The 24,701-nt window shown below is 38.8% G+C and overlaps 1 protein-coding gene across 2 annotated transcripts; it reads right to left on the minus strand.

Moving 5' to 3' along the window:
- Nucleotides 1-1,736: 1,736 nt before the first annotated feature.
- STEAP2 (STEAP2 metalloreductase) lies at nucleotides 1,737-22,852 on the minus strand. 2 transcript variants are annotated; one of them, XM_029233602.1, is made up of 6 exons: nucleotides 22,637-22,852; nucleotides 11,126-11,250; nucleotides 10,361-10,885; nucleotides 7,377-7,904; nucleotides 4,325-4,489; nucleotides 1,737-2,352 (listed from the first exon to the last, which is right to left on the minus strand). In XM_029233602.1, exons 3-6 carry the CDS (start codon nucleotides 10,850-10,852, stop codon nucleotides 2,065-2,067), a joined length of 1,473 nt encoding a protein of 490 aa, XP_029089435.1. In that variant the 5' UTR covers nucleotides 10,853-10,885; nucleotides 11,126-11,250; nucleotides 22,637-22,852; the 3' UTR covers nucleotides 1,737-2,064. The 2 variants fall into 2 exon arrangements, with proteins under 2 accessions (XP_029089435.1, XP_029089436.1); XM_029233603.1 differs by lacking the exon at nucleotides 22,637-22,852 and adding an exon at nucleotides 17,702-17,716 and having other exon boundaries at nucleotides 1,765-2,352.
- Between the last annotated feature and the right edge of the window lie 1,849 nt (nucleotides 22,853-24,701).

Consider the following 24,701-nt stretch of genomic DNA (forward strand, 5'->3'; position numbering starts at 1 on the left):
AAAAGTCCATTTATCTTTGGCAGCTGGATTCAGTAGAACCTTACTGGGTAAGTTTAAAAATGTTATAATTTCAGGAAGAGGAATACATATAATTGTATCTGTCTGCAACTTTCTATTTTAATAAGGAAAGAGCAAACGGAAAAAAAACATAGGGCTTTCTAACCAAAGTATGAACAAAATGCAATTTTAATGTGGAATGTCAGCACTGAAAACTTTCATGAATAATCTGTATGATTCTATGTCTCTAGAGTACATTTATAATTAACTGCTCATCTAAATATCCTTCATGCTTGCAAACTGCTCCCTAATTAGTGGCTGAGCAGGCAGGAGGACTTCTCAAGAAGAGAAAAAGAGATGACCAACTCTACAGGGACTTTTTAAGATTCTGTAGGACCTCAGCCATTCATTAAAACTGCTGTGGTCCTATCTGCTGTAGTCCCTCACTGCACAGGGAGGCCTATGGACTGCCATGGATCTCCCGGGTCCTGTCCCAGGCAAGATCCTCTCCTAGGGTAAGTGTGGATTATCCCACAGGCAATGATAAATTTATGATTTTACTATTTTCATATATCTTTTGACACCCACAACGCACTGTAAAGAATGTCAGTGCCTTTATATCAAAGAGGAAGCATCTAGATTGGTATGCATGGGGATGGGACAGGGGCCATACAGCCTAGCGGCTAAAACTGTAGCCTCTGAAATATGACTGCCTGGACTTGAATGCTGGCTCTGCCACTCACTAACTGCATGACCTTGGGCAAATTACTTAACTTTTCTATGCTCCAGTATCCTTATATGTAAAATGAGGAAAATAACTCCCTTTGTCATGGGGTTGTTGTAAGTACTAAATGGGAAAATACAAGTAAAGTGCTTAGAACAGTGCCTGGCAGGTTATAATCCATCCATGAATGTCAGTAAGATCCTGTACCATTTGGAGTATGACTGGCTAAGGTGCAACAGCATAGATCAGCTGACAACTCCTTGTGTGTAAACATAACACTTTCCCTCTAACTAGAAACAATTATAAGATTCCCAAGATTGGTACTAGGTGAGAAAGATCAGTTTTGGAGGCCAGATGTTACTGTCTTCTCCCTGATCAGTATATTAATATGCAAATAAAACTGCTCTGTAACAAGATAAAGAATAAAATCTTTCATGAGGTACACATTATCAGTATATAGTTCATGTCTCCAATGCATTTTAAACATAATTTCAAGTTCAGTTTGTCTCTTTAATTTGTGTTTGTTTATAAATCACATTGGTTCATACAATTGATTACATTCTTCAAACCCGATCTTATGAAAGAAATATAGGGGTTTTAACCATGCACCCTTTCCTAGATGCTAATGTAATGTGTCCTTTCTTAAAAATAATGCATGGTTATGCATTTCTATTTCTTAAGCTAGATAATAATTAAAACCTTACTGAAGCTTCAGAAAAGAAATATATCTATTGATTTATATTAAAACTTAAAGTTCTGGGCTTCTCTGGTGGCGCAGTGGTTGAGAGTCTGCCTGCCGACGTAGGGGACACGGGTTCGTGCCCCGGTCTGGGAAGATCCCACATGCCGCGGAGCGGCTGGGCCCGTGAGCCATGGCCGCTGAGCCTGCGCGTCCGGAGCCTGTGCTCCGCAACAGGAGAGGCCACAACAGTGAGAGGCCCGCGTACCACAAAAAAAAAAAAAAAAAAAAAAACCTTAAAGTCCTGCTGGTGTGCAAAGTTTTTTTAACATTTACGTTGTATCTATATCATTAACTACAAATATTTCTGCCTGATTATGGAATAAAGTTTGTTAAAATAACAACAGCCTTACGATTGTACAAAACAAAACAAAACATACCTACATTTCAACAATAAGTTGACAATAAAACCTCATATTGGCAAAATGTGACATTAGTGAAAATAAATTTGAAGAAAATTCTACCACTAATTCAGCTGAGATTTCACTGAAGAGGTATCAGCCCATAGCAGTTTGACAGTGCACTTGCAACTGAAGATAAAGGAAGTCATAAAAATAATGGCATGAGGAGAACTTTATATGGCATCAGGGAGCACCATTTATCATCACATTACTGTAACCCTCTCTGGTGAGAGATGAGGAACTGCTCCTCCAATACCTTCTTCTAGAAATTGGCTCTTTTCCCAGCCTTTTTTAATTCTCTTTAGCTTTCGGCTTATACATGGAAGGAGTAAAATGATCTTACCCAGAATTACAATTGAGGGCAAAACAAGAGCAAGAACAAAGTTTGGTGGTGTATAAAATCTGTAGTACTCTTCTTCAAAAGCTCGTTTCCATCCATAAATTAAAACATGGAAAGTACTTATGAGCAGAGCAACATAGCCAAGTGTAGACTTGAGATAGGGGAGGAAGAAAAAGAAACAGAATAAGAAGCAAATTATTCAAACTCATAAGTTAACCCATCCAGATATACCAAGTTTATATTTTGATAACACTATTTTATCTTAAATTACTGAGTTATTCTTTGTTCTCTACTGCATTAAACAATTTTAGTATTTTCATATATTTCTTATATATTTATATGCACTTTTTTTTACACAAATAAGGCTGTATTGCATATAGCCTAATATTCTGATTAGTTATCACATCCAGAACCTTTGCCTCATGTCATTAAATATGAAAACATGACTTTAATGCTGCATGATATTCTATTGAATGGATGTGCTATAATTTACCTAACCATTCCTTTTTGTTGATCATTTACTCTGTTTCCTACTTTCCTCAACTATAATGTCACTTTAAGCCCTTTTCTATATTTTGGTTTATTTCCTTAGAATTGATTTCTAATAGTGGGATTACTGGTCAAAACATCTGGGTTTTCCTTAAGGATACTGACAAAAACTGGAAAACTCCTTTATAAAAGTTATCCACATTTCTACCAGTTGTGTATTTTTTTAAATGTGTGTATGTGTGTATATAATACATATATACATACATATATACACACGTATATAATAAAATTAAATGCTGAAGAGCATTCTCATAAGTATACACACACATACATACTAGTTGAAGATAAATATGAAAAATCTTACAGTATTAATATGTAACATAAAAAGCATTTCAAATGGCTTTATCAACCATATTATATAAGATTATTAAGAGCACTTTGTTAAACAGTTCACAGGTTAAAATCAAAAAGTTCAGCATTTTGGGTTCCCTACGTTATATTTAATTGCTTATTTAAGAAATGGTCTATGTTACATAAAATGTAGTACTACATCGGCATAATAATGTAACTTCTAACTTCACTGGGGAAGGATCAACTCTCTCGCAGAAAACTGTTCTGTTTGCAATTACTCATCTAAATTTATAATGATACTTTGCACCCGTCTAGCACCTTTTATCAGTGGGCCTTCTATTTCTTTTCAGGTGTGATTAAACTAGCAGTTGGGAAAATATTCACATTTTATTTCCCTCAAAAAGGAAAAATGAATTTAGACGAGGGATATGCCCTTAATTTGAATGAGATTTTTAGATCACTTAAAAAAAAACTCAAGCGAAGAGGCAAAAAACAAAACTAAAAAAAAACAAAATTTAGTGTACTACCAAATGACACCCATCCGCATATTGTGCTATAAACCATTTGGATACAACCAATACTGATTTTATGGTAATTTAGGTAGGGTCTCAGTTTGAGTTATATATTTTTAAAGTATGCAAATGTATTAAATAGCTATTACTGGAGAAAGTGAATGTTTAACTTGTCAAAGAACACAATGTTATCTTGAAACCCCTTTGTAGACACTCATATACATATGTATACAACTGATGTACCAAATACATATACTAACAAGAATGATAAGGCTGGTTGCTTGCCATAATCCATTAACTACCACTTGTGTTTGTATGTGCATACACATTTCCTTTAAAATATTCAAACTGAGCTTCTCTCCACTTGAATTACAATGAATGAGACTTTTCTAGACAGATTAAGATGACTCAAAATATAAAGTAAGTCTTCATTCATTTACCCAATAATAAATTGACTTTGGTATTAAACTTGATCTAAGCTCATTCATCCCCCACTTTTTTTTTTTTTTTTTTCTGTTTCAAATAACCTTTATCTGTAACATAGTAGGCAGTACTATCAAAGCTTTCTAGTAAAGTCCTGTACTGGTCTTTCACTTACTAAACCAGAATGGTCCTAAGCTGGCCTCTAGCAACACACATTCCACGAGCTAGATGCATGAACAGCAGTCCCAGGGGCACTCTTTTATTAGCAGCATATTTAAAATCCAACTGTACTTAACTGGAATTAAAAATCTATGCCACCCAGTCCCTCACCAAACAAACCCCACATACCTGAATGAAACTGAATTCCCTCCAGTTTAAAGCATTGCTCACCGAAGGGATGGAGGTGACTGCCAGGAGGGAAAGTAAGCCAAGGCTCATTATACCAAAGGAAATATACATTTCAACTCTCCAAACTTCTTCCTCATTCCAAGAGTTTTCAATATTTGCATGAACCTAACAAGAAAGCAAACGTGAATTTCCTTTGTTTGGTAGAATATTAACTGATTCAGCACAGAGTTCACTCTTGGCCTAACAATATGTCATATATTGACATAGAACATTTGAGTTGCACTAATTCAATTTAACAAACTGTTATGGAGAACCTATTACTGGATGGTATTGTTCCAGGTGTGAGGGAAAGAGAAGGGAGAGTTAAACAAAAAGAGGGCTAAGATTCTCTCCTTCCTCACCCACATGTGAGAAGCGTGGGTAAATCTGTCACCACATTTGTAATACATCATGGTGACAGGGACTCTGGAGTCCCAAGACCGTGAAATACTGAGTGGTTGGTTCCAGAGGGACACAAAAGAAGTACTGGCAGTTAGACTTAGTTTTCTGGTGCTTTTATAAGTTAGTTTAAACTTGGTTGAATATTTTGGGTACACTCTGGCCTTAGTTCAATTTGGAATCCAGGCAGGGAATTTCTAAACTATGTCTGTGCCTTCCTTTCTTACTTGAAGATTATTTATATGTTGATTTACCTCTTCTTACCTTCTTTTCCCCAGGAAACTGAGATTTCCCTTAGGATAAAGCCCTAAGGAGTGCAAATACTTACCCACTTGAATGGCCTCATTAATATACTTTCCAACTGTCCAGTTGCCTCATTCAGTACTTTCCCTTACATTGATAATGCACATATAATCAAGCCAGAGTTTAACTCTGAATATGTTGTATTCTGCATAGGGGCTACTTTTAGAATTGTCTATTTACATGCAAACAATATAATTAGAGTATAAATCAAGGCTTGGATTCCTTGGGTTAAAGCTTCGGTTTAAGTAATCTATTCATGGAAAACATTCTAACTTAACACCAGCTTAACTTTTTGTCCAATTCCAGGTAACCAAACATACTTGAAATGAAAAAAAAAAGAGAGAGAGAGAAAAGCTATTTCTTAGCCATTAGTTCCCTGAAGCAATCATACCAACATCCTGAAAAGAGCCACAGAGCTTCTCTGTGGATAAAGGCTCTTATTATCTCATTTGGTGTCTATACAACAATACAGAATAACAGCATACTCCAGTATACCTGGAGATTACAACCTGAATCTATCTACAAGCCCTCCCAATTCATCCCTTTGTTCCATGAGTATGTTTTTTGAGCGTCTACAATGTGTCAGGCACAGTTCCAGGCATTAGGCATATATCAGTGAACGAAACAAAGATCCCTCCTCTTGTGAACTTACATTATGATGAGAGAAGGCAGAGAACAGTCAATAAACAAAGAACACAAAGTGTCTTAGAAGGTGGTAAATACTATTGAACAAAGAGAAAGAAGAGCAGGTAAAGTAAGAGGGGCTGAGAGTACCAGGGTTGAGTCAGAAGCAGGTGGTAGAATGTAAATTGGTGTCCAAACGAAGGCCTCGCTGAGGAGGTAAGAACTTGATGGAAGAAATTTTCACATATTGAGGTATAGGGAAGTCATTCTGGCTTGTACACGATTTGGCTTGAACTTTATGCTAATTAGAACAGCCTGTCTTACGGCCTGTCAAACATACATTGTATATCAGCTTTACCATTAAAGAGAAGAATGTTGCCCATCATCAAGTTATACAAAGGGTTCAGTCACAATCCACTGTCAGTTGACAGCGGGCCCTGAGGGGAATTCAGGAGGAAAAAAAACAGGATGAGGCTTTCTGTGCTGTGAAATATTGGCCCCTAGGTCATTAAGATGCATATCTTAGGAAGAATTTCAATGACCCCAGATTCTTGCATCTTCCCATATATAGAAAAGCACTAAAATCATTAACTTGAGATATCTGTTCTTTGTGATTAGCAGTAATTCTTTATCAAAGATGTATGTTCGACTACACTTATTTCCTAACCAAAAAATTCATATACACACTGGCTCCTTCCCTGCCTCCTCAGAATAGTCCCCTCAGAGCTACTGAGAGGTTGTCTTCAGTTTGGCACAAATAAAACTCTCTTCTATTCTTATTATTGATTGTTTATTGATTATTTGTGTCAACAAACTGAAGACTTGAAAGAGGTGAGGAAGCGGGTGGAGTAGATATCAAAGCCTTAGTATTCATTTAAGTGGTTATTTTTAGAGAGAATGGCTTAAAGAACATCAATCTAGTAATTTTTTCAAATTATTTTAGGTTTTATGGTTGAAACAAGTGTAAGTACTGGATGCTACATACTTGGACCATGATGCCTTGGTTTCTTATAAAATGCAAAAGCTCTTACACATTTGTTTAGTATACACACGGTCCTCTGCTTTCACTGAGAAGTGCTACATCAAAGAGCTTCAGTGAAACCCCTTACATTTGCTGAATGGAAATTATTGAGGAAAATCATAGTCTATTCCATCATCAAGCCCCTTCTATGAAGCTCTCCCAGAGATTTTCTGGAAGAGCTAAGTGCTAGAAAAGGTTCACCTGAGGAAGCAGTATCTTTCCTGCTTTATGATAACAAAAACCTTGTGTGTCTCCTGATCTTGACTTCCTATTCTGTTTTATATTTTCACTAGTTCTAATTTTATTGTGTATGTTTACTGAGAACTGCCTTATTATTTCATGGAACATAGACAATTATAAAATAATTAACTGATGCTGAAAGTAATCACTGCAATTGTAACATTAAAAAAAGAAAACAAAACCCAGCTCTTTCTGCAAAGAAAGGGATAGTAGCAGCTTTTATTCTAAATGATTCTGAATTAGCCGCATAATTCTTGTGCAGAAACATTGTTTAAAGAACAATTCTTTCTCTTCCCTAAATATACCAAAATTTCTATTACAAGATATGTAAAGTTTTATTTTACACTGTTTTAAATCTCACGTTTTACAAATTCTAATAATCACGTATTTTACTAGCATCAGATAAATATCAAGCACGTCCCATACCTGCTGATAAGCCATGTTGAGAAACAAGTATCTTTCTGACCTTCTCATTGGTAAGCAGAGGCTGTAGGCAACATGGACTGAAGCGAAGAAAAAGCTTAGTAATCCTAGCTGTTTTCTACACTGTAACCAGGTCTCCAACCAAGGTGGAAATCTCCTATACTTGGTGCCATAATAAAGCTGATAAGCAGCTGCCAGGAGACCTGCCAGGTACACCAGGGACAGCAAAGTAATGGCAACTATGGGCAAGGTTTTATTCACAACTTCAATAGGAATCTTGTAAAAGTCACTCTGCTGGTTTCTAATATATGGATAAATCACATCTCTGACAAAAGAATACAGAAAGAAAAACGTGGCCAGGCTTATGGCTACCACCACTGGCCCTCTCCAGAGAGTAAATAGTCGCAGGGGTAAATTTTCAATCTCCCTGGCTGATGATAATGATCCCAAGTCAACGGGAATGAAATTCAACTGACGGGCAAGTTCAATAACCTGTTGTCGAGCTTGAATATTGTTGCTGCATATATAAACCTATGGAAAAAACAGAAGACTCATCATTACTATTATTGCTTATAAAAATGGTAACAATCACACGTTCCATTTAATCCACAGAGCATCACTTATGATGACCCTGCGTGATGCAAAAAAATTAAGGAGATAAAGCATTTATTAATCTATTTATAGGTTAAAATAGTATCATAAAAACAACAAAGTCCTTGCTACCATCAATGACATGAAAAGAAAATGCAGAAAAATCTAGCTTGAACCTGGGAATAGAAGTCCTCAGGGGAAGGGAGGCGGGAAGAGAGAAAGGTTTCTGGATCACCAGGTTCTGAGCAGACAAGGTAAGGTCTTCCCTCCAACAGTCTAGGTGGAGTTTGAGCTGCAGGCCATGCCCCTCCCCCATCCAGCTCTCTCACTCCTGCAGGGAACCCGGTGGGGCTGGCTCTCCAGGCTTTGGTGGACAGTACTTAGTTCTAGGACTGTAGTGATTCTGCCGAGTAGAGTGATTTCAAGCATTGCCCTTTATGGCTATTCGGCAAGGGAAAAGATAAGCATGGATTCTGAATGGTTGAATTTGTAATTAAAACCTCTAAATGATATCATGATGCTATACTATTTATAAAATTTAACTTTTGGCTTAGAAACCAATTCACCAAAACCATGGATAATCTCAGGTATATTATTTCATTGGTCAGAATTATGAAATTCTTTCATCTTTAAATGAGGATAATTTAAAGTGGGGAAAAAATAGCATTAATAGGCTTAGTTAACTTAAACAGTAAAGTAACTGCCATTTTCTAAGAGCTGTTACCTCTATAGGAACTCTAAGATGGGACTGTGATCAGTGCGGGTGAGGGTGGGCTTTCAAACTACCAAAACCTCTTAGATATTGTAATGTAGTTGAGAATTCACAAATATTTGTTGAACACCAAGTTCACAAGTTCCTGGCTGGAGTGAGCCAGGATTAGAGTTAGAAAAATTTTGCTATGAAATCTCTGAGCTATGTTCAGGGAAAACAAATTCCTAAATGTATCCCTGAGGATGTTTATATAAAGGCTCTGAAACTGACCACACTGAAATGCTTGCCTACTAAACCTAGTTACATAATGGTGAGAATGTAGAGCTCTTAGGATTTTTAATTTTATCTAACGTTAACCATATAAATGAAAAAGTCTATACTATTATACAAATGTTCATGAACTTCTAAAATGGAGCAGGGAAGGTGGAGAAATATATACCAAAGAAGTACGGAAAAGCATTCTCAAATTTATTACAAGTGTGACAATGGTGGATTAAACTGTTTTTACTTCACTGGGGAAAAAAAACTACAAATTATAAAATTTTATAATAAACCTAAAAGAATAAATCAAACATTCATAAAGCCACAAGGACTACAAAATACAAATGAAACTCTTTCTGTAGCTCACATTGAACTTAATCTCTTGTTCTACAATTTCTTTTGTTGAATAATTCAAATTATCACAAATATGGGCAAAGGATTAAATTCAGGTTTATCTCTAATTTGCTAGATTTGTATCCATTGCCAAACCTTGGTTGATATGCAAAAGAAAAAAAGGATTCAGAAATACTCTCTAGGAAAGTAAGAAAGTATACATTCTTCCAAATTAAACACTTGAAAATGAATGGTTATCACGACTCTGATATGCAGCATATGGTGATGTAATACTTGAATTTATTTTCTAAGACATCTAATCAACTGTCTTTATGGACAAAAATAAAAGTATTTTATCATCATGCTTCATTATAATGCATAACCACACTTTTGAAAGATTTTTAAGGTGCACTATTTTACGTGTTTACTTATAAAAGCTCCCGTTCCACAAAAGCATTGATGGAGCTCCCCATCTGCTTTATTCTCAAACTGAACTAAACAGAACTCATAGATTAAAGGAGAACCTGAGAAATCCAATCTGCTTCTACCTTCCCCACACAGATTGAAATCTACCCTTAAAATAAAACAAACTGGACTATTTAAAATTCTATGAATAATCTACATAAAATAAAAGGTACTTCTAAAGCATTCTTCTTCAGGATCATACTACATAGCATTTCGCTCAGAGATGGGATACTGTTTACCAAATAGCTTCAAGGAAGGAAGAAGGGAGGATGGAAGGATGGGTGGGAGGGAGAGAGGGAAAAAAAAAAAGACATGATTGAGATTGTTTTAATATTTGAGGAAGCAAGGAGATGGCCCATTATTCAACTGCCAACCTTGCCTTTTTCTTGAATTAGCTGATTATGATAGGAATGTTCCAGTTATTTTCTCAGCTTTTCACATCATTTTGGGAATAGAAATGTGCCCTTACAAGGTCAGGACACAAATCTTCAGGAGCTCATACACAGTTTTCAAAATGATAATCATTGGAGAGTGTCAAAATTCAGTTTTGAAATATATGATATTTGTTTTAACTATTTCAGTACAAAATACCATCTAACTAAGAATAAAAGTTAAAAATACATACTTGTCGGCTGGCATCCTTTGGTCCTAACTGAAGTGCCCAAGCTGAGATAACATTAAATCCTTTCACAATCAAGGAGTCCGGGAATAATGAAGCCAAATATTCTGCATTGGATTCTGGGTATTGGTTTATCCTCATGTTATTGCTCACGTCAATCAGGATTTTACCCACAAGCAGATGTCTCAGGTCCCACAGGGAGGTGTAATGTTCTCTATGTATAGCAACAAATATTATATTTGTTTTTATTAGAGCATCTTCATGGTGAGTAACATCTACTACATGAGGAAAAAATTCAGAAGCAAACTTAGGATTTCTGCTTCCTATGACCACATGATAGCCACATCTAATAAGTCGAATGGTCAGGGATTTAGCAAAATCCCCACTTCCAATTACACCTACAGTGACCTTCCTTGCATCTTTGATACCATTTATGCCATTAGGCAAAAACGTTTCGCTAAGGCTCTTGGGGCTTCCCATCATGGAGATCGATTCCATGATACGGACTCTTCTAAGATCACCAGGGATATCCTAGGGGAGAGAAAATAAAATGCTCATCAATTACCCATTAGCAAACATGAATACACTTCTAGATGTTATAACAACATCCCTTGTTTCTAGAGGTAAAATAGTTTGGCAAGCTATATAACCTCGAACATTGCAAGACACAATTTGTAAGCCAAAAATGGATCTCGAAATAGAAAAATGACCTGTCACAAAGTTGATGCGCTAAAGTGGAGCTTCTCAAATTTTAATGCGTACTTAAATTACCTGAGAATCGTGTTATAATGCAGATTCTGATTCAGTAGGTCTGGAGTGAGGCCCAAGATTCTGCATTTCTAATAAGGTGATGCCAATGTTGCTGGTCTACGGGCCCCTCTTTGAACAGCAAGGCTCTAGAGTGCAAAAGGAAAGAGACTGAAGTTTTCAGCAAGGGAGAACTTTTTAAAAAACACAGTTCTAACAAGTGTGATTATCCAGTTGCTCAGCAGACCAGAGGCAGCAAGTCAGAAATGCCACTAAAGGTAGAGAAGGACTATGACAGTTCATCATAGCTCACAAGACAACAGAAAACAGAAAAACAATAATAAAAACCAAGAACTTATTTATAACCCCAAACTGTCTACAGTCATTTGTGATGGGGTCTACCTCAGTAGCTAGTGAGGGACTTTATTACTAAATGAGAGTAAGCTAAATCAGCTACTAAAGAATGAAACCTTGCACTTAAATAATATTTTCAGAAAAGTAGGCATCAAAATACAACAAAGAATTAATTAAATACAATAGACTTCTATCATTCACCCTATGTCCTATTAACTTATCATAGAGAAAGATAGCTTCCCTGTGTAAAGGGGGTTAATAATGTGTTGATGGTCTTAAAGTACACAGTACTTTTTAAATCTTTTTCTTCCCATTTTTTTCCGCCATTGGTTACATACAACATGATGCAGTTATTTTTGCTGGAAAAATCTGTCAAATTGTTTTCTGAGTGACTAACACCTTATAGGCTCATATTTGTTGTAACTTGCTTGAGCACACCAATCAGATCACCATGAATCAGTGTCACTGCTGGGTCTGGATAAAAAATACTCTTCCATTTTATCCGCAATGCACCATTTCCTTTATGCTAACAGCAGATGTGGATCACTTCAGAGAACTTAATGGATTTTACAGGAATAGGTGGAATGTTTTAAAAAACATTTTTTTGGGTTTTTACTAAATGAAATTTGAAATTACTGGAGCAAGGAAAATCCACATTTTTACCCTAGAACCGGAGCATGTTCAATGACTCCAAATACATCAGTAAATTAATCTTTAAAAAGATAATAATAATATTACCTAATACTCATATAGCATACACTATGTGCCAGCTCTGTGCTTTACAAATTAACTGAGTGAATCCCCACAACTACCCGATGAGATAGGTACTAATACTGTCATGCCCATTTTGCAGATGAGGAAACTGACACATGCAGAAGATAATTTGTACAAGGTCACAAGAGAGAAACTAGAGGAACCAGGATTAGAACCCAGGCAGTCTAGCTAAGGTATGTGATGTGTCATCTGGGTGCATGTAAGGAATTTAAGGAAGATATGGGGGCGGGGGCAAGGTGGAAGAGTGATGGTTGTGTTCATATTAGTGTATTCTCCTTCTCTGGTGATGTCGTTGCTCCTTAGCATTACCTACTCATCTTAATGTGTAACTTGGATCTTGGGAAAGGAGAAAACTCACTATTTTTTAATCTATTACATGTTTCATTTCATACTTTTCAAGATATAAGGGGTGATAATTATTTCTTGTCCCTTGGAGTGACCCCATACACCCTGAAAGGCAGGCGGGGGTCAGAGGCACCAGGTTAGTACAAAACTGTCAACATCTTGGAGATATTGTTGGCCACTTGGAGAATCAGGAGCAGTTAAAGGAATCAGAAGTAATTAAATCAATGCTCATTTCATTAAACAATTCAAGGTGAACTGACCAACCTACCCCTAGTCGTATACATTATCTAAGGGTAAAAAGAGTTAACTAGACTCACACACCAGAAACCAAGTTTCCTATATCCCAGTCCCAAGTTCTTCTGAGTAGAGACTGTAGCATCTCCCCATATGTAAGAATTTCAAAATCTTTAAATATAAGAATCATGATGATCAAGACCTTTTCAAATGAAAAACAAAAACAAAACAGTATCACTTATCTGCTTATTTTACAAAGCAAGTTCAAACCCCTTCTGCACATCAGAATGTGAATAGGTTAAAATACATTAGGGCCTAATAATGTCATCTCTGGGTACCTCATTATACCCTGTATTTTATACATATTAATAAGTGGCTCTGTCCTAACATGTCTGGGCCTTATTCACATTGTATTTCTAATGGCAAGTTCTAACTGAACCCTTTAATAGTATGACTGTGCCTACAAATAGAAGTTGGCCTAAAAAATGAGACTCTTTTCATCAGTGTTAAGGAATGTAAAAGCATTCATGAGAGGAAAAAACAAAAACCAACCTTTAACGATCGGAGAGGTGGATTATTTGTGTATTGCTGAAAGCATATAATAATACCATGTGCTTGTGTGCTATTTCATAGTTCACAATATTTTCACATATATTACCTTATTTAATTCTCAGATGGCTGTGAAGTACATATTATGCCCATCTTAAAGATGAGGAAACAGAGGCTCAGAGAACCTTAGCAATTTATCAAAGACAGTACAGTTGGTAGTTAACACAAGGCTTCAAATACGAGTCTTTTGACCTCTGCTCATTCTAATATTGCAGTGCAAACATTGTATGGGGAATCTTAAAACTGTCTAGATCACCAAATGTAACCCATTAACTTTATTCTCCAAAAGACATACTAACTCTAAATAGTTCAAGCTTAGGATAGTTTTAGGTAAATCCAAAGCTATAAGGTTAGGAATTCTAGCTACCAATCAATCAATCAAATCAATCAATCAACAATAAATCCAATTTTTAGATCAAAACCAACCAAAGACCTAAATTTATTAATACTACAAAACAAAACATGATTGGTTGATGGGTATCTCTTGGAGAACCCCCAGATAGCAACTTATTTTCTTTTGGGGGCTCTGCAAACACTGTGAAGGTGTGTACTGCTTCAAGAGGGAAAGGAAAAAGAGCCGAGAAGTATGTCCGTATCCTGTGGAACCCATCTGTACACAGACTTAAAAGCAATGCATCTCCACAAACTATGGGGGCTGAGACACTGGAGCAAAACCTCATCAATCACTTTACAATTTGCTAAGCCATCATTTTGGATCACTTGATTAACAGCTGAGTTGAAGTTTACAATCATGATATCCATAAAAAATGGGGTTATAAGAAGTGAATTATGTCAATAGCTGAAAAAGGTTTACCTATTTACAAAATAAGAGTAATAAGCACCTTACATTGTACATTTCCACTGACAAGGAGTGATGCAACTATAATCTAAAGGCAGATCTACTCTGCTGTGATCCAGCGTGAATTTATCCAGGCCACTGTGTGCTTTGCACATAAGAGATAAAGAAGAGACGCATGGTGCGTACACTTAAGGAGTTTACATTCCAGTTAGGAAGAGACAGTATGTACTTGGAATAAAAAGCAGAAAAAAAATCCTCATATCAGCATATAATTAAGAACTAGACTGTATGATCAGAGCATAGTTATTCTAGAAAATCAGGGAGAGAAAAATATCACATGGTGTTCCCTTACCTCAAGTCATTCTATATATTTATGAATTGTACTTGGGAAATAATCTCTAAATTACACAGAATGTCTTCAAACCAGGTTCATGACAGTACACTACAGGGTCATTCTAGCTTAAAACCATAAGGATCCAAAATTAAATTTGGCTTTCTGTGACCTTACTTTAAAAGTGCTAGGGCACTGGTTCCCAAATATGAAGCTATCACTGGTCGACAGCAATTAAAAAGTATATGGATACAATAGGGAGTTTTTCATAAAATTATTCAATTTAACAAATTGTCCTTTACTCTGAGAGTATCTCTTAACTACTGGTCAAAACATCCTTTTTTCATAAAAGGATAGTGATAACAGCTGTTTGAGTTGGCAGTCCTATATAGATCCTCTCCCTCTCCTTTTTATTTTACTGGTCTGACATTAGGAAACTCTTTATATAAAGTACACCTTAAGCCTGTTGGAGAGAAAACATTTCTGGGGAGGGGAGAAAAGCACCTTGGAACAAACTCCCTGATGCTAGAGATGTCTGCTTAATCCTCACATGAAATATCAAATATCCCAATCTAATTTTCTGTGACTAAATTGTGATTCTTACCATCATGATCTTTGGGTTGCAAAAAGATATTCCCTACATTCTCAGCATTTAAATAAACATATAAAACCCATCTGTTTATAACAATAAAGTATTTCTTTGAGGGAAGAGGTGGGGTTTTTTTTTAGGTTTTTATTTTTTGGAAGAAATTCTTAAGTCCTTTAGACAATGCCAGAAGCAAAGCTGCAATTCTGCTTGAAAAATTAGAATTTCTTAACGCATGGTCCCTGAACCAGCGGCATCAGAATCACCTGGGAACTTGTTAGAAATGTAAATTCTTAGGACCTACCGGAGACCTCCTAAATCAGAAACCCTGGGAGTGGAGCCCAGCAATCTGCATCATAAAAAGCCCTCAGGTGATTCTGATGCACATTAAAGTTTGAGAATAACTGTCCTAATATAATGCAGTCCAATCACTATTCGCTATTTGAATATTAAAATCCACTTAAGTCAGACTATTAAATTCTTTCCCTCAGCTGAAACTTTTGCGTAATCTGTATGCATCCTCATTTAAAAATCATTTTCCAAAAATTACAAAATAGTAATTTTATTAAAACTATGCAGATCTATTCTTTGAAATTCTGTTTATAAACTATGGTAATTACAAATGATTCATTAATATTTCATACTTGGATCTGAGTGTCTTTTTGTGTTAATGTTTTATAGAACCAAAAGATTTTCAGAAAATAGCATTAAAGCAAAAGTTTGACTAACTCCAAGCCTTCCAGACTTTTCAAATAACCAGAATTTTAATGAGATATTCAAAATTACAAGTAACTTCCAAGATATTTCCTAGGCTTAGTATGTACTCAATATATACGTTTATATGGGTATGATTTTATGATGTTTCTAGGTCCTAAGTCATCAAAACAAAACTTTATATGTTTATCATGTTGCAATTGCTAGGGTAAGAAAGCAGTCTAGTTCATGGTAGGAAGATTTTCAACAAAAAAGCGTTCTGGTTAAATTTAGGTTAGTCTAGAAATTCAATTTTTAAAATGTATTACTCAAGGACTTCAGTTAATAAAAAATTTTAGTATCTTCTTCAATAAATTAAAGCAACAACATCCCAAGACCTCCCCACCAACCCACTTTTCTTCTGTGTTTAGGCCAGAGAAGAAGCTATACACGTCCTTCCATCCACTTCATAGTATATATAGCCTGCTACATCAAGCACAGCCATGTCTCCTGTGCATGCCTGGGCTTTCATAGCACTGCAATTTAACATGACCAGGGGGTATGTCTGAAATGAAGCTGGGAGTAGCAGGTCTCATAATGGCTGAAATAATTTCCCCATCTTATAACCTTGTTGCAGATGGTACTCTGAGATAAGGACACCTATATTTATTGGCTAGCAAATACAAGTTTTTCTACATTGCAGTAACTTATTCATAAACAAATAATCTTCTATGATGGGCCTGCTATTCTAGCCTCTACACAAACCCCTTTCCCTAATTTCAATACCATACCATAAACAGTTTACCAATGGCACCAATGCCCACTGGGTGCTATGAACTTTAGGGGTCTCTGAAGATTGACATCAATTTAGAAATCAGTCCACAACCAAAGGTCATAATGACACTCACCCATCCATCCCCAACCATGCCCCCATCCAATGTCTTACTGAGCCCTATCCACCAGGCATGCAGCTAGATGTTAACACTCCAATGATACAAAACAGGCAGTGGCTTCCTGGCCATCCAAGCAACATGATTAAATTATGAATATTGAAGCATATATAACAACTAAAAAATAAGTTTTATTGAGGTGAAATATACATATCATGAAATTTACCCATTTTAAATGTATAAATTAATGATTTTCAGTATTTACAGTTATGTAACCATCTCCACAATCCAATTTTAGAATATTCCCACTAGCAGTAACTGTTATTACTCAAATTTTAATAAAACCTGCCGAGAGTATACGCCTCTTTAAAAAAAAAATCCTACTTCCCACAATGTCCTGAAAGCCCCACTGGCTTTTATACACACAGCAGATTGTGACTTCAATTTTGCTGACTGTGCTGGATGCTATGGGAGTACCAGAAGGTCCCACTCACTGCTTGGGTTAAGTGGAGAGGCAGAGCCTCAGTCTCAGAGCTGCCTCTTCCCACAACAGAGAATGACCTTCTAAAGCAGCGGTTCTCAGCTCCAGCTGCACCCTGGAGTGACCTGAGGAGCTTTACCACATAGTGATACCTAGTCACCACCGCCCCTCCACCCAGATTTTTATTTAATTGGTCTGGAGTTCAGCCTGGGTATCAGGCTTTTTTAAGAGATCCTCAGGTGTTTTAATATGCAGCCAAGATCAAAAACAACTCTACTAAAAGAGTTAGGATTCAACCTCATACTTATTTTGGTATTTGGAGATAACAGATGTGGCTTTTTGATCCTCAGTTACACTCCTTTTCACACTGTTGTTTGTAATAATGAAAAATAACCCTAGCAACAGACTAACAGCTGCCCTTGAATGCTGGAAGCTATAGAATATGCATGCAGCCCTTTCCCCTTTCTCACGCAGGCTCCGAGCTATCTCAGAAGGTCCACTCACTATTTTGCAATTTCCTCTCTTCATTTTTGGAAAGGGCAGTGCCATTCCTTAAAATGTGTCATCCCACCACACAGCATACTTTGTTCCTGTTAGCTCATAACATTCAAAATTCAGAATGTTCCAGTGAGGGTGTCTCTTCTTTCCACTTGACGAGGGGCTCCTCTCCTCAGTTCTCCAGGCATCAGAGGTTCTGCTGACCTGAGCAGAGGAGAATTTCCAGGTGGACCGACTATCAAGCTTTAATGTGGGTATGATCATCTAGGGATCCTGCTACAATGCACATTCTAATTCTCTAGGTCTGGGGGGGGGTCTTGAGAGTGTGCAGTTTTCCCGAGCCCCCAGGTGATACCCATGGTCCTAGTTCATGGGCCACATTTGGATTAGCAAGGCGCTAGAGTTTCTGTACCTTTTGTTTTGATCTTATTCACAGGTAATACAGACTAGATAATTGAAAAGACTATGACATTTATAGAGTTTTGTTTATGTGGTGTCGAGGAGAAAGAATAGGCCCAGGCTTCTGAAATCACCTTGTTTTCTGAGTCTTAGTTTCCTTTGTTAGATGGAAAACAAAAAAGTTGTACTTGACTCTGCATTCCTTCCCAACACCAAAATTCTTTTGTTTCCAAGAATTATAGCTAGATAATAATGGTAATTGCTAGCTTTTAGTTAACACTGTGACACTTCAACTTTATGAGCTCCATCTAACAGTGTGATTTAAGTAGCATATGGGTTCCTTGAAATTTCAAGGTCAGTTTTCTTGAGTGGACATTTGACTTGATGTATGCATTTAAATCTTAAAGTATATTATCAAGCTAAGAGAATTCCATTACACTCAGATACATGAAATCCTAAGATTTTCAGTTTAGAGGAGTTTCCTTGACATTCCTCTGGCTGAATGGCAGCTGTTGTGCTATATTAATTTTATAAAACAGAACAGAATTTGTTTCACATATAAACATCTAGTATGTTTATATGTATAAACATACATAACAGTAACTCTGAAAGGGCTGTCCTCAGAGATCTTGATGACATTCACAACCTGCTGATTTGGATGTGTTATCAAGAAAATGTAATCCTCCAGGGCCATGAGATGAAATTAGTGTATTTTTGACTTTGAAAGCCACATCTGAACCTTTCTTCTTCTGTCCTGCAAACCCCAAGCTCCTTTGAAGCCCATGGCACCTCGTAATATCCTCTCCCTATACTCACTGCTGTCATCTACTGACTTCTAGCTTATTCATTATCACTAGTGACTTTGGCCCCCAATACAAACAAACTCTTCCTCTCTACCCCAGCAGTTGTCATCCTTGTCTACTACTTCATCATTCGAATGGATGAAGCATTCAACCTCATGGCTTCATTTCCTTCACTTATTCATCTAAGGCAATGAATCTTTGCCTCCACCACACCTCAGATATCTCCAAGCACTATCTCTTAGCCTTCCAATAACCTTAGTCAAATGTTCACACTGATAATTGCAGATGGTAGAAGAAATCTGATCCACTGACTATATTCTCACTCTCCCGGTTTCTTTATCCATCCTAGATTCCACAGTGTATATTTATCATTACTCACTTAAAAAGATCGACTCTTGTTACAGACTAAATGTTTATCATCCCCTATCCCCCAACAGTTCATATGTTGCAATCCTAACCCCCAATGTAATGGTATTAGGATGTGCAACCTTTGGGAGGGGATTAGGTCACAAGGGTGAAACCTTTATCAATGGGATAAAAAGAGAGCCCAGAGAGCTCTGGGCTCTCTTCTGCCATATGAGGACACAGTGAGAAGCTGGCTCTCTATGAACCAGGAAGTAGGCCCCTACCAGACTGAATCTGCCGTTGCTCTGATCTTGGACTTCCCAGCCTCCAGAACTGTGAAAAATAAATGCTTATGGTTTAAGCCACCCGGCCAATGATATTCTGTTATAGCAGCCTGAACAGATTAGGACAACTCCCTTGTTCTCCATCACATCCACTTGGCAAAACTCAAGCCCTGGAAGAACCCAGCTATCCATTTTCACTGTATCTGTATCCAAGTTGGTGAAGGCTGCTAAAGAAAAATCAGACAACGCAGCTCACCTTCAATTCACAATCATTAACCTCACCTATCAAAGGACAGTCTGTCCACTTCTGTCCTGGAGACCATCCCTTTTCTCCTCCCAAGCAGCTGTGGTTATGATCTCCTCATAGACATCTCAAACTTAACAGGTTCAAAACAAAACACTTTTTCTACCCAGAACTGTTTGCATTCATCCAAATTTCCTCCTCTCAGGAAATGATATCATTACTCATCAGTTGCTCAAGCCAGAAATCTGGGAGTGATCCTCCAGTCCTTGTTTTCCCTCACCCTTGACATAAAATCCAACACCAGGGCTTCCCTGGTGGCGCAGTGGTTGAGAGTCCGCCTGCCGATGCAGGGGATGAACGTTCGTGCCCCGGTCCGGGAAGATCCCACATGCCGCAGAGCGGCTGGGCCCTTGAGCCATGGCCGCTGAGCCTGCGCATCCGGAGCCTGTGCTCCGCAACGGGAGGGGCCACAACGGTGAGAAGCCCGCGTACCGCAAAAAAAAAAAAAAAAAAAGAAAATCCAACACCAACTTCTGTTTTCCAAAATATTTCTTAAATCCCTCTCCAATGACACCAACTTAATCCAGGTCTCTCTCATCTCTCACCTGAACTCTGCAAACATTTTCTAATGGTCTCTCTACTTACTCCTTTGCCTCTTTCCAAACCATTCTCTAGGAAGCAGCTAAGATCACCCTAAATTGTAAATCAGATGATGTCTTTCACCTCCTTAAAAATCAGTGGCTCCCTGTTGCATTTTGAACTGCAGTCACCTTCTTGACCTAAATGAACCTGACCTGAAGACTCTGAATGAACTAGCTAGTCTTAGCACAACTCCTTTTAAAAAATATTTTATTTATTATTTATTTATTTAGGCTGCACCAGGTCTTAGTTGGGGCACAGGAGATCTTCGTTGCAGCAAATGGGATCTTTTTAGTTGCGGCTTGCGGACTCTTTAGTTGTGGCGTGCATGCGGGATCTAGTTCCCTGACCAGGGATCGAAGCCGGGCCCCGTGCATTGGGAGCACGGAGTCTTAACCACTGGACCACCAGGAAAGTCCCCCAGCACAACTCTTCAATGTCATCCTGTATGACTGTTATTCCCTATGGTCCAGCCACAGCATCCTTTTCTTGAAGTAGAAAAGACCAATCACTTTCCCATCCTGTGAACACTGCACATCCTATCATGTCTCTTCAATACAATGATTCACTCCAGTTTTGTTCTGTTTTGAGCCCCTGTTAGGTTTCCTTTCTTATGTAACTGTTCTTTACTCATTACTATTTCCCCCACCAGAAAATAAGCTCCTTGAGGGCAGAACCATGTTTGTCTTGTCCATCGTTGCCTCCACAGTGCCTGGCACATAGTATATACATAAGAATGCAATAAATATTCTTTGTTGTCAAATGCATCCAAAAATGTCAGGACCAGAAGAGCTGTAATAGGTCTCTAGATAAGATCCCTCATTTTGCTGATGAAGGCTTGTGGGCCGAAAGCGGGTGATATGTCAATGTCATGGTTAAGTCAATGTCATGGTTACTGGCTGAGCACAGACAGAATAAATGCATCTCCTGATGCCCTGAATGCCCTTTATTGAAACTGCAGTATTAAAATATAATTACGCTCATTCACTTCAAGTCTATTTTCCATGTCACTAGTACAATAAAAAGTGACCTGGATACAGTTTTTCATTTCCTTTCTGCACAATTAGCTCAATTCATCATTATTAATACTGTCTCATTCCCTTACCCCTCCACCCCCCAATGACTGACAAGCTAAGAGAAAGAAACTGCAGCCATTCCAGTTATGTTTCTAAATATGCTGCAAAATCTCTAGGACGGGTGTTTTTCTTCTGTAGACAGCTTTTAAGCTTTGAAACAAGAGAGAGCTGTAGAGTAAAAAAAAAACAAAAAAAACACAGCCTTAAAATAAAGAAAGAAAAAAATAAATGGAGATCAACACGACGAGGAAATAATAAAGGTGAAAAAAGTGTATGGGGTGTGATGGGGTACTGGTTTGGAGAGAACTAAAAAGGTTCCCAGCATCAGGGCTGTTAACAGGACTAGGATCCAATCAAAGTCAAGAGGGTGGCGGTGGGGCAGGAGTTCGAATTCTACTTGCACTTTCACCCACAGCAATGAGTGATAATTAACCATGGCCTGGAATAAGTTTTTCCATCTAAAAAATGTACGGCCTGAGAAGTAAAAACTGACATCAATCCTTCTCCAAGGGGTGGGAAAGATAATAAATGGAAATCTCTCGACAAAAATTCTCTTTATCTCCCTGCTCTATTTTAAGAGCAAGATTTTGGGGGCATAATTTTGAACAAGTTTTGGCTGTGGCTGAATACGGGGTTCTGATAATTTAGGACACTCAAAGAAGAGGCCAATTACTTTCTAACACATAATGGCCTAAACACACCACGGTCACATCACTGGGTAATAAACAAAATGACTACTAGAAATACTTAGATTTCGAAAAGCAGCGCTGCCCGATCTTCAATGAAATGCCCCGCATGAACCCAAAGTGGTAAGGAGACTATCAGGGAGGCTAAGGTAACCTGCCCGTCCTCTCCCTTTGGGGCACATCCTACCTGGGACAATGTCTCTCCTGGCCTCCTTTCTCCTGGGCCCAACCAACCTCAGGAGTTTCTGGGAGCTCGGGGAAGTAGGGGGCGGGATGCGTGGAACAGACACCCTTCCCACTCCCCGCCTCTAGGTACCAGGCGATCCAGGACCCCAGCAGCTCAGGCGGACGCCGCAGAGGGCGCGGAATCCAGGGGAGGAGGGATGCAGTGCTTGGCGCCGACCGCATCTGGCCCCCCAACTCCGCCCCTGCCACCGCGTCTAGAGCTCTCCCCAGCCCGCTCACCTCCGCGCCCTCCGCGCCGCGTAGGGGCGGGCCTCGCAGCTCTCCGCGAGCAGCGCCGACTCTCCAGGGGCCTCGCCGCGCTCTAAGGCCTAGGAACCGCGCCTCCGGCCCGCGGCTGCACTCTGGCTGCCGCGGCGATCACGCTCGGGCTGCTTCCCCGCCTCCCCAAGCTGGATCGCGCAGGACCGGGGAGGGGAGGAGGAGGAGAGAGGGCGGGAGGAAGGGCAGTGCGCGGAGTCCGGCCTCGCAGGACGCGCCGCTAGGGGCTGCGCTCAGTGAGGGCGCAGAGCGCGGAGCTGGCCCCGGGACGCCGAGTGGAGGGCCTAGCGGGCGAGGTGGGAGTGCCGAGGAGCCGGGGAGGAGTCGGAGAGCTCGGAGCGGGGGCGGGGCAGGCGTGGGGAGAGCGCGGCAGCGCGGAGCGCCGAGAGGGCCCGCAGAGGGGCGGGGAGTCTGGGCGGCACGGCTCCAGCTTCGCGCTCCCCGCCTCCACCCACCCCCAAACCTTCTGGGAGCTGCCGCGTATCCGCCCTTGGCCTGCGCCTCCCTGCAGGGCTCTCCCAGGGTTCCTTTTGAAGCCTCTCTAGAACAGTTGAGCCCACTTTTCTCCTCCATTGCGTGAGTGCTGTGTGGTCGCCTTTCCACTCTAGACTTTGCTTTTTATTACACTCCCACCCCCTTCCCCACTCAGTTCCTGAAAAGTCTCCAAGAAACTGCGCCTTTTATCCTGTACGTGTTCTTTCCCTCACCTCTACCCACCCAAATCATCTTTTGGATCCTTGGAGTAAATGTTCAGAAATGCCCTTTCGTGAACCACATTTAAAAACTCCCTGGGATAGGAGAAGCCGGCGGGCTGCATAGTAGTTTGTCAGCTTTGACCTTTACTCTAGCTGGTGGCGCTCGAGCTTTGGTGTTGGAGAAAAGACGGTTAGGCCTGGCGGTCAGGATACCTGGGTTCCTGAAAAAGACATTTAACTGCCAGGGCCGCAATGGCCTTGAGTGTTCAGAGGATTCCTGAGCTGTAAGGCCACCTTTGGTTTGGGGAGTATGTAGATTTTCTCCCTGCAGATTGCCAAATAGTCAGGTATTCTTTATTTTTTGTGCTGAAGATGTAAGCAGAAGCAAGAGATCTTTATTCTCAAATATAAAATCAGTTCACTGAAGATTCTCAAATTTGGGGAATTTGTTTGCATGCATTAGTGAATCCCCATTTCAGCAAATTTAAGTTTAAAAAAAATCTCTCCCGGTGGTTTATTAACCAGGAAAAAAAACTCTTGAAGTCGGTCTTGGATCGATCTTGGACACTGCACTTTCCCCTCTGTAGTCTATAGAGAGATTAACCTTTGCAAATGCTGCTTTGGAAATACATTCTTTGTTTGACTTGACATGTGCCCCCTCCCCCCCACAAATATTATCGAGGTTTGAAGTTTAGACAAGCTACCTTTCAATGGTGTGTCATGATGTGGCAGCATTGGCATCTGGTAAAATTCTTTGCACTTTGCTAAGTGGAAAAAAATAATTAAATTTTATGTCAATTTTTATTATTTTTGTTTCAACACTACTCTGAAATAATGAAATTAGCATCTTTATAGCACTTCTGTAGGACAAGTGGAGGAAATTCATGAATCTTAGTAGTTGATGAAAAGTAGCTTTCCTATGTTCTTAAAAAATACAATAGCATTATATCAATTTCACAAGAGGTTATTAAAAAATAAAGCATTTTTTAACCTAAACTATAAACTATTGTATAATACAGGTAGGAAAGCTATATATTTTAAATATTTTTAATAACTGTCATAACATGGACTATTCAAAAAAAAATCAAGTTGTATGTGAAATCACTTATCCTAAAAGAGAATCAATGAGTCAATAATTTGCAATTTCCAGAAGGAATGTCTGCTCTTCGTACTTGAACTATTAAAATAAGAAGACATCCTCGAAGGAAAATCTCATGTCACCAAATGTGTTCCACAAAATTGTTGGTATTTATGCAAAGCATGATTCCTTTCAACAACTTCTTCCATGGTTACTGTCATTTATACTACAGTTTTCAGTTGGAGTTTCAGAG

Source organism: Monodon monoceros, unplaced genomic scaffold (genome assembly GCF_005190385.1).
Source record: "Monodon monoceros isolate NGI ecotype Baffin Bay Population unplaced genomic scaffold, NGI_Narwhal_1 Super_Scaffold_2, whole genome shotgun sequence".
NCBI classification, from domain to species: Eukaryota; Metazoa; Chordata; class Mammalia; order Artiodactyla; family Monodontidae; genus Monodon; species Monodon monoceros.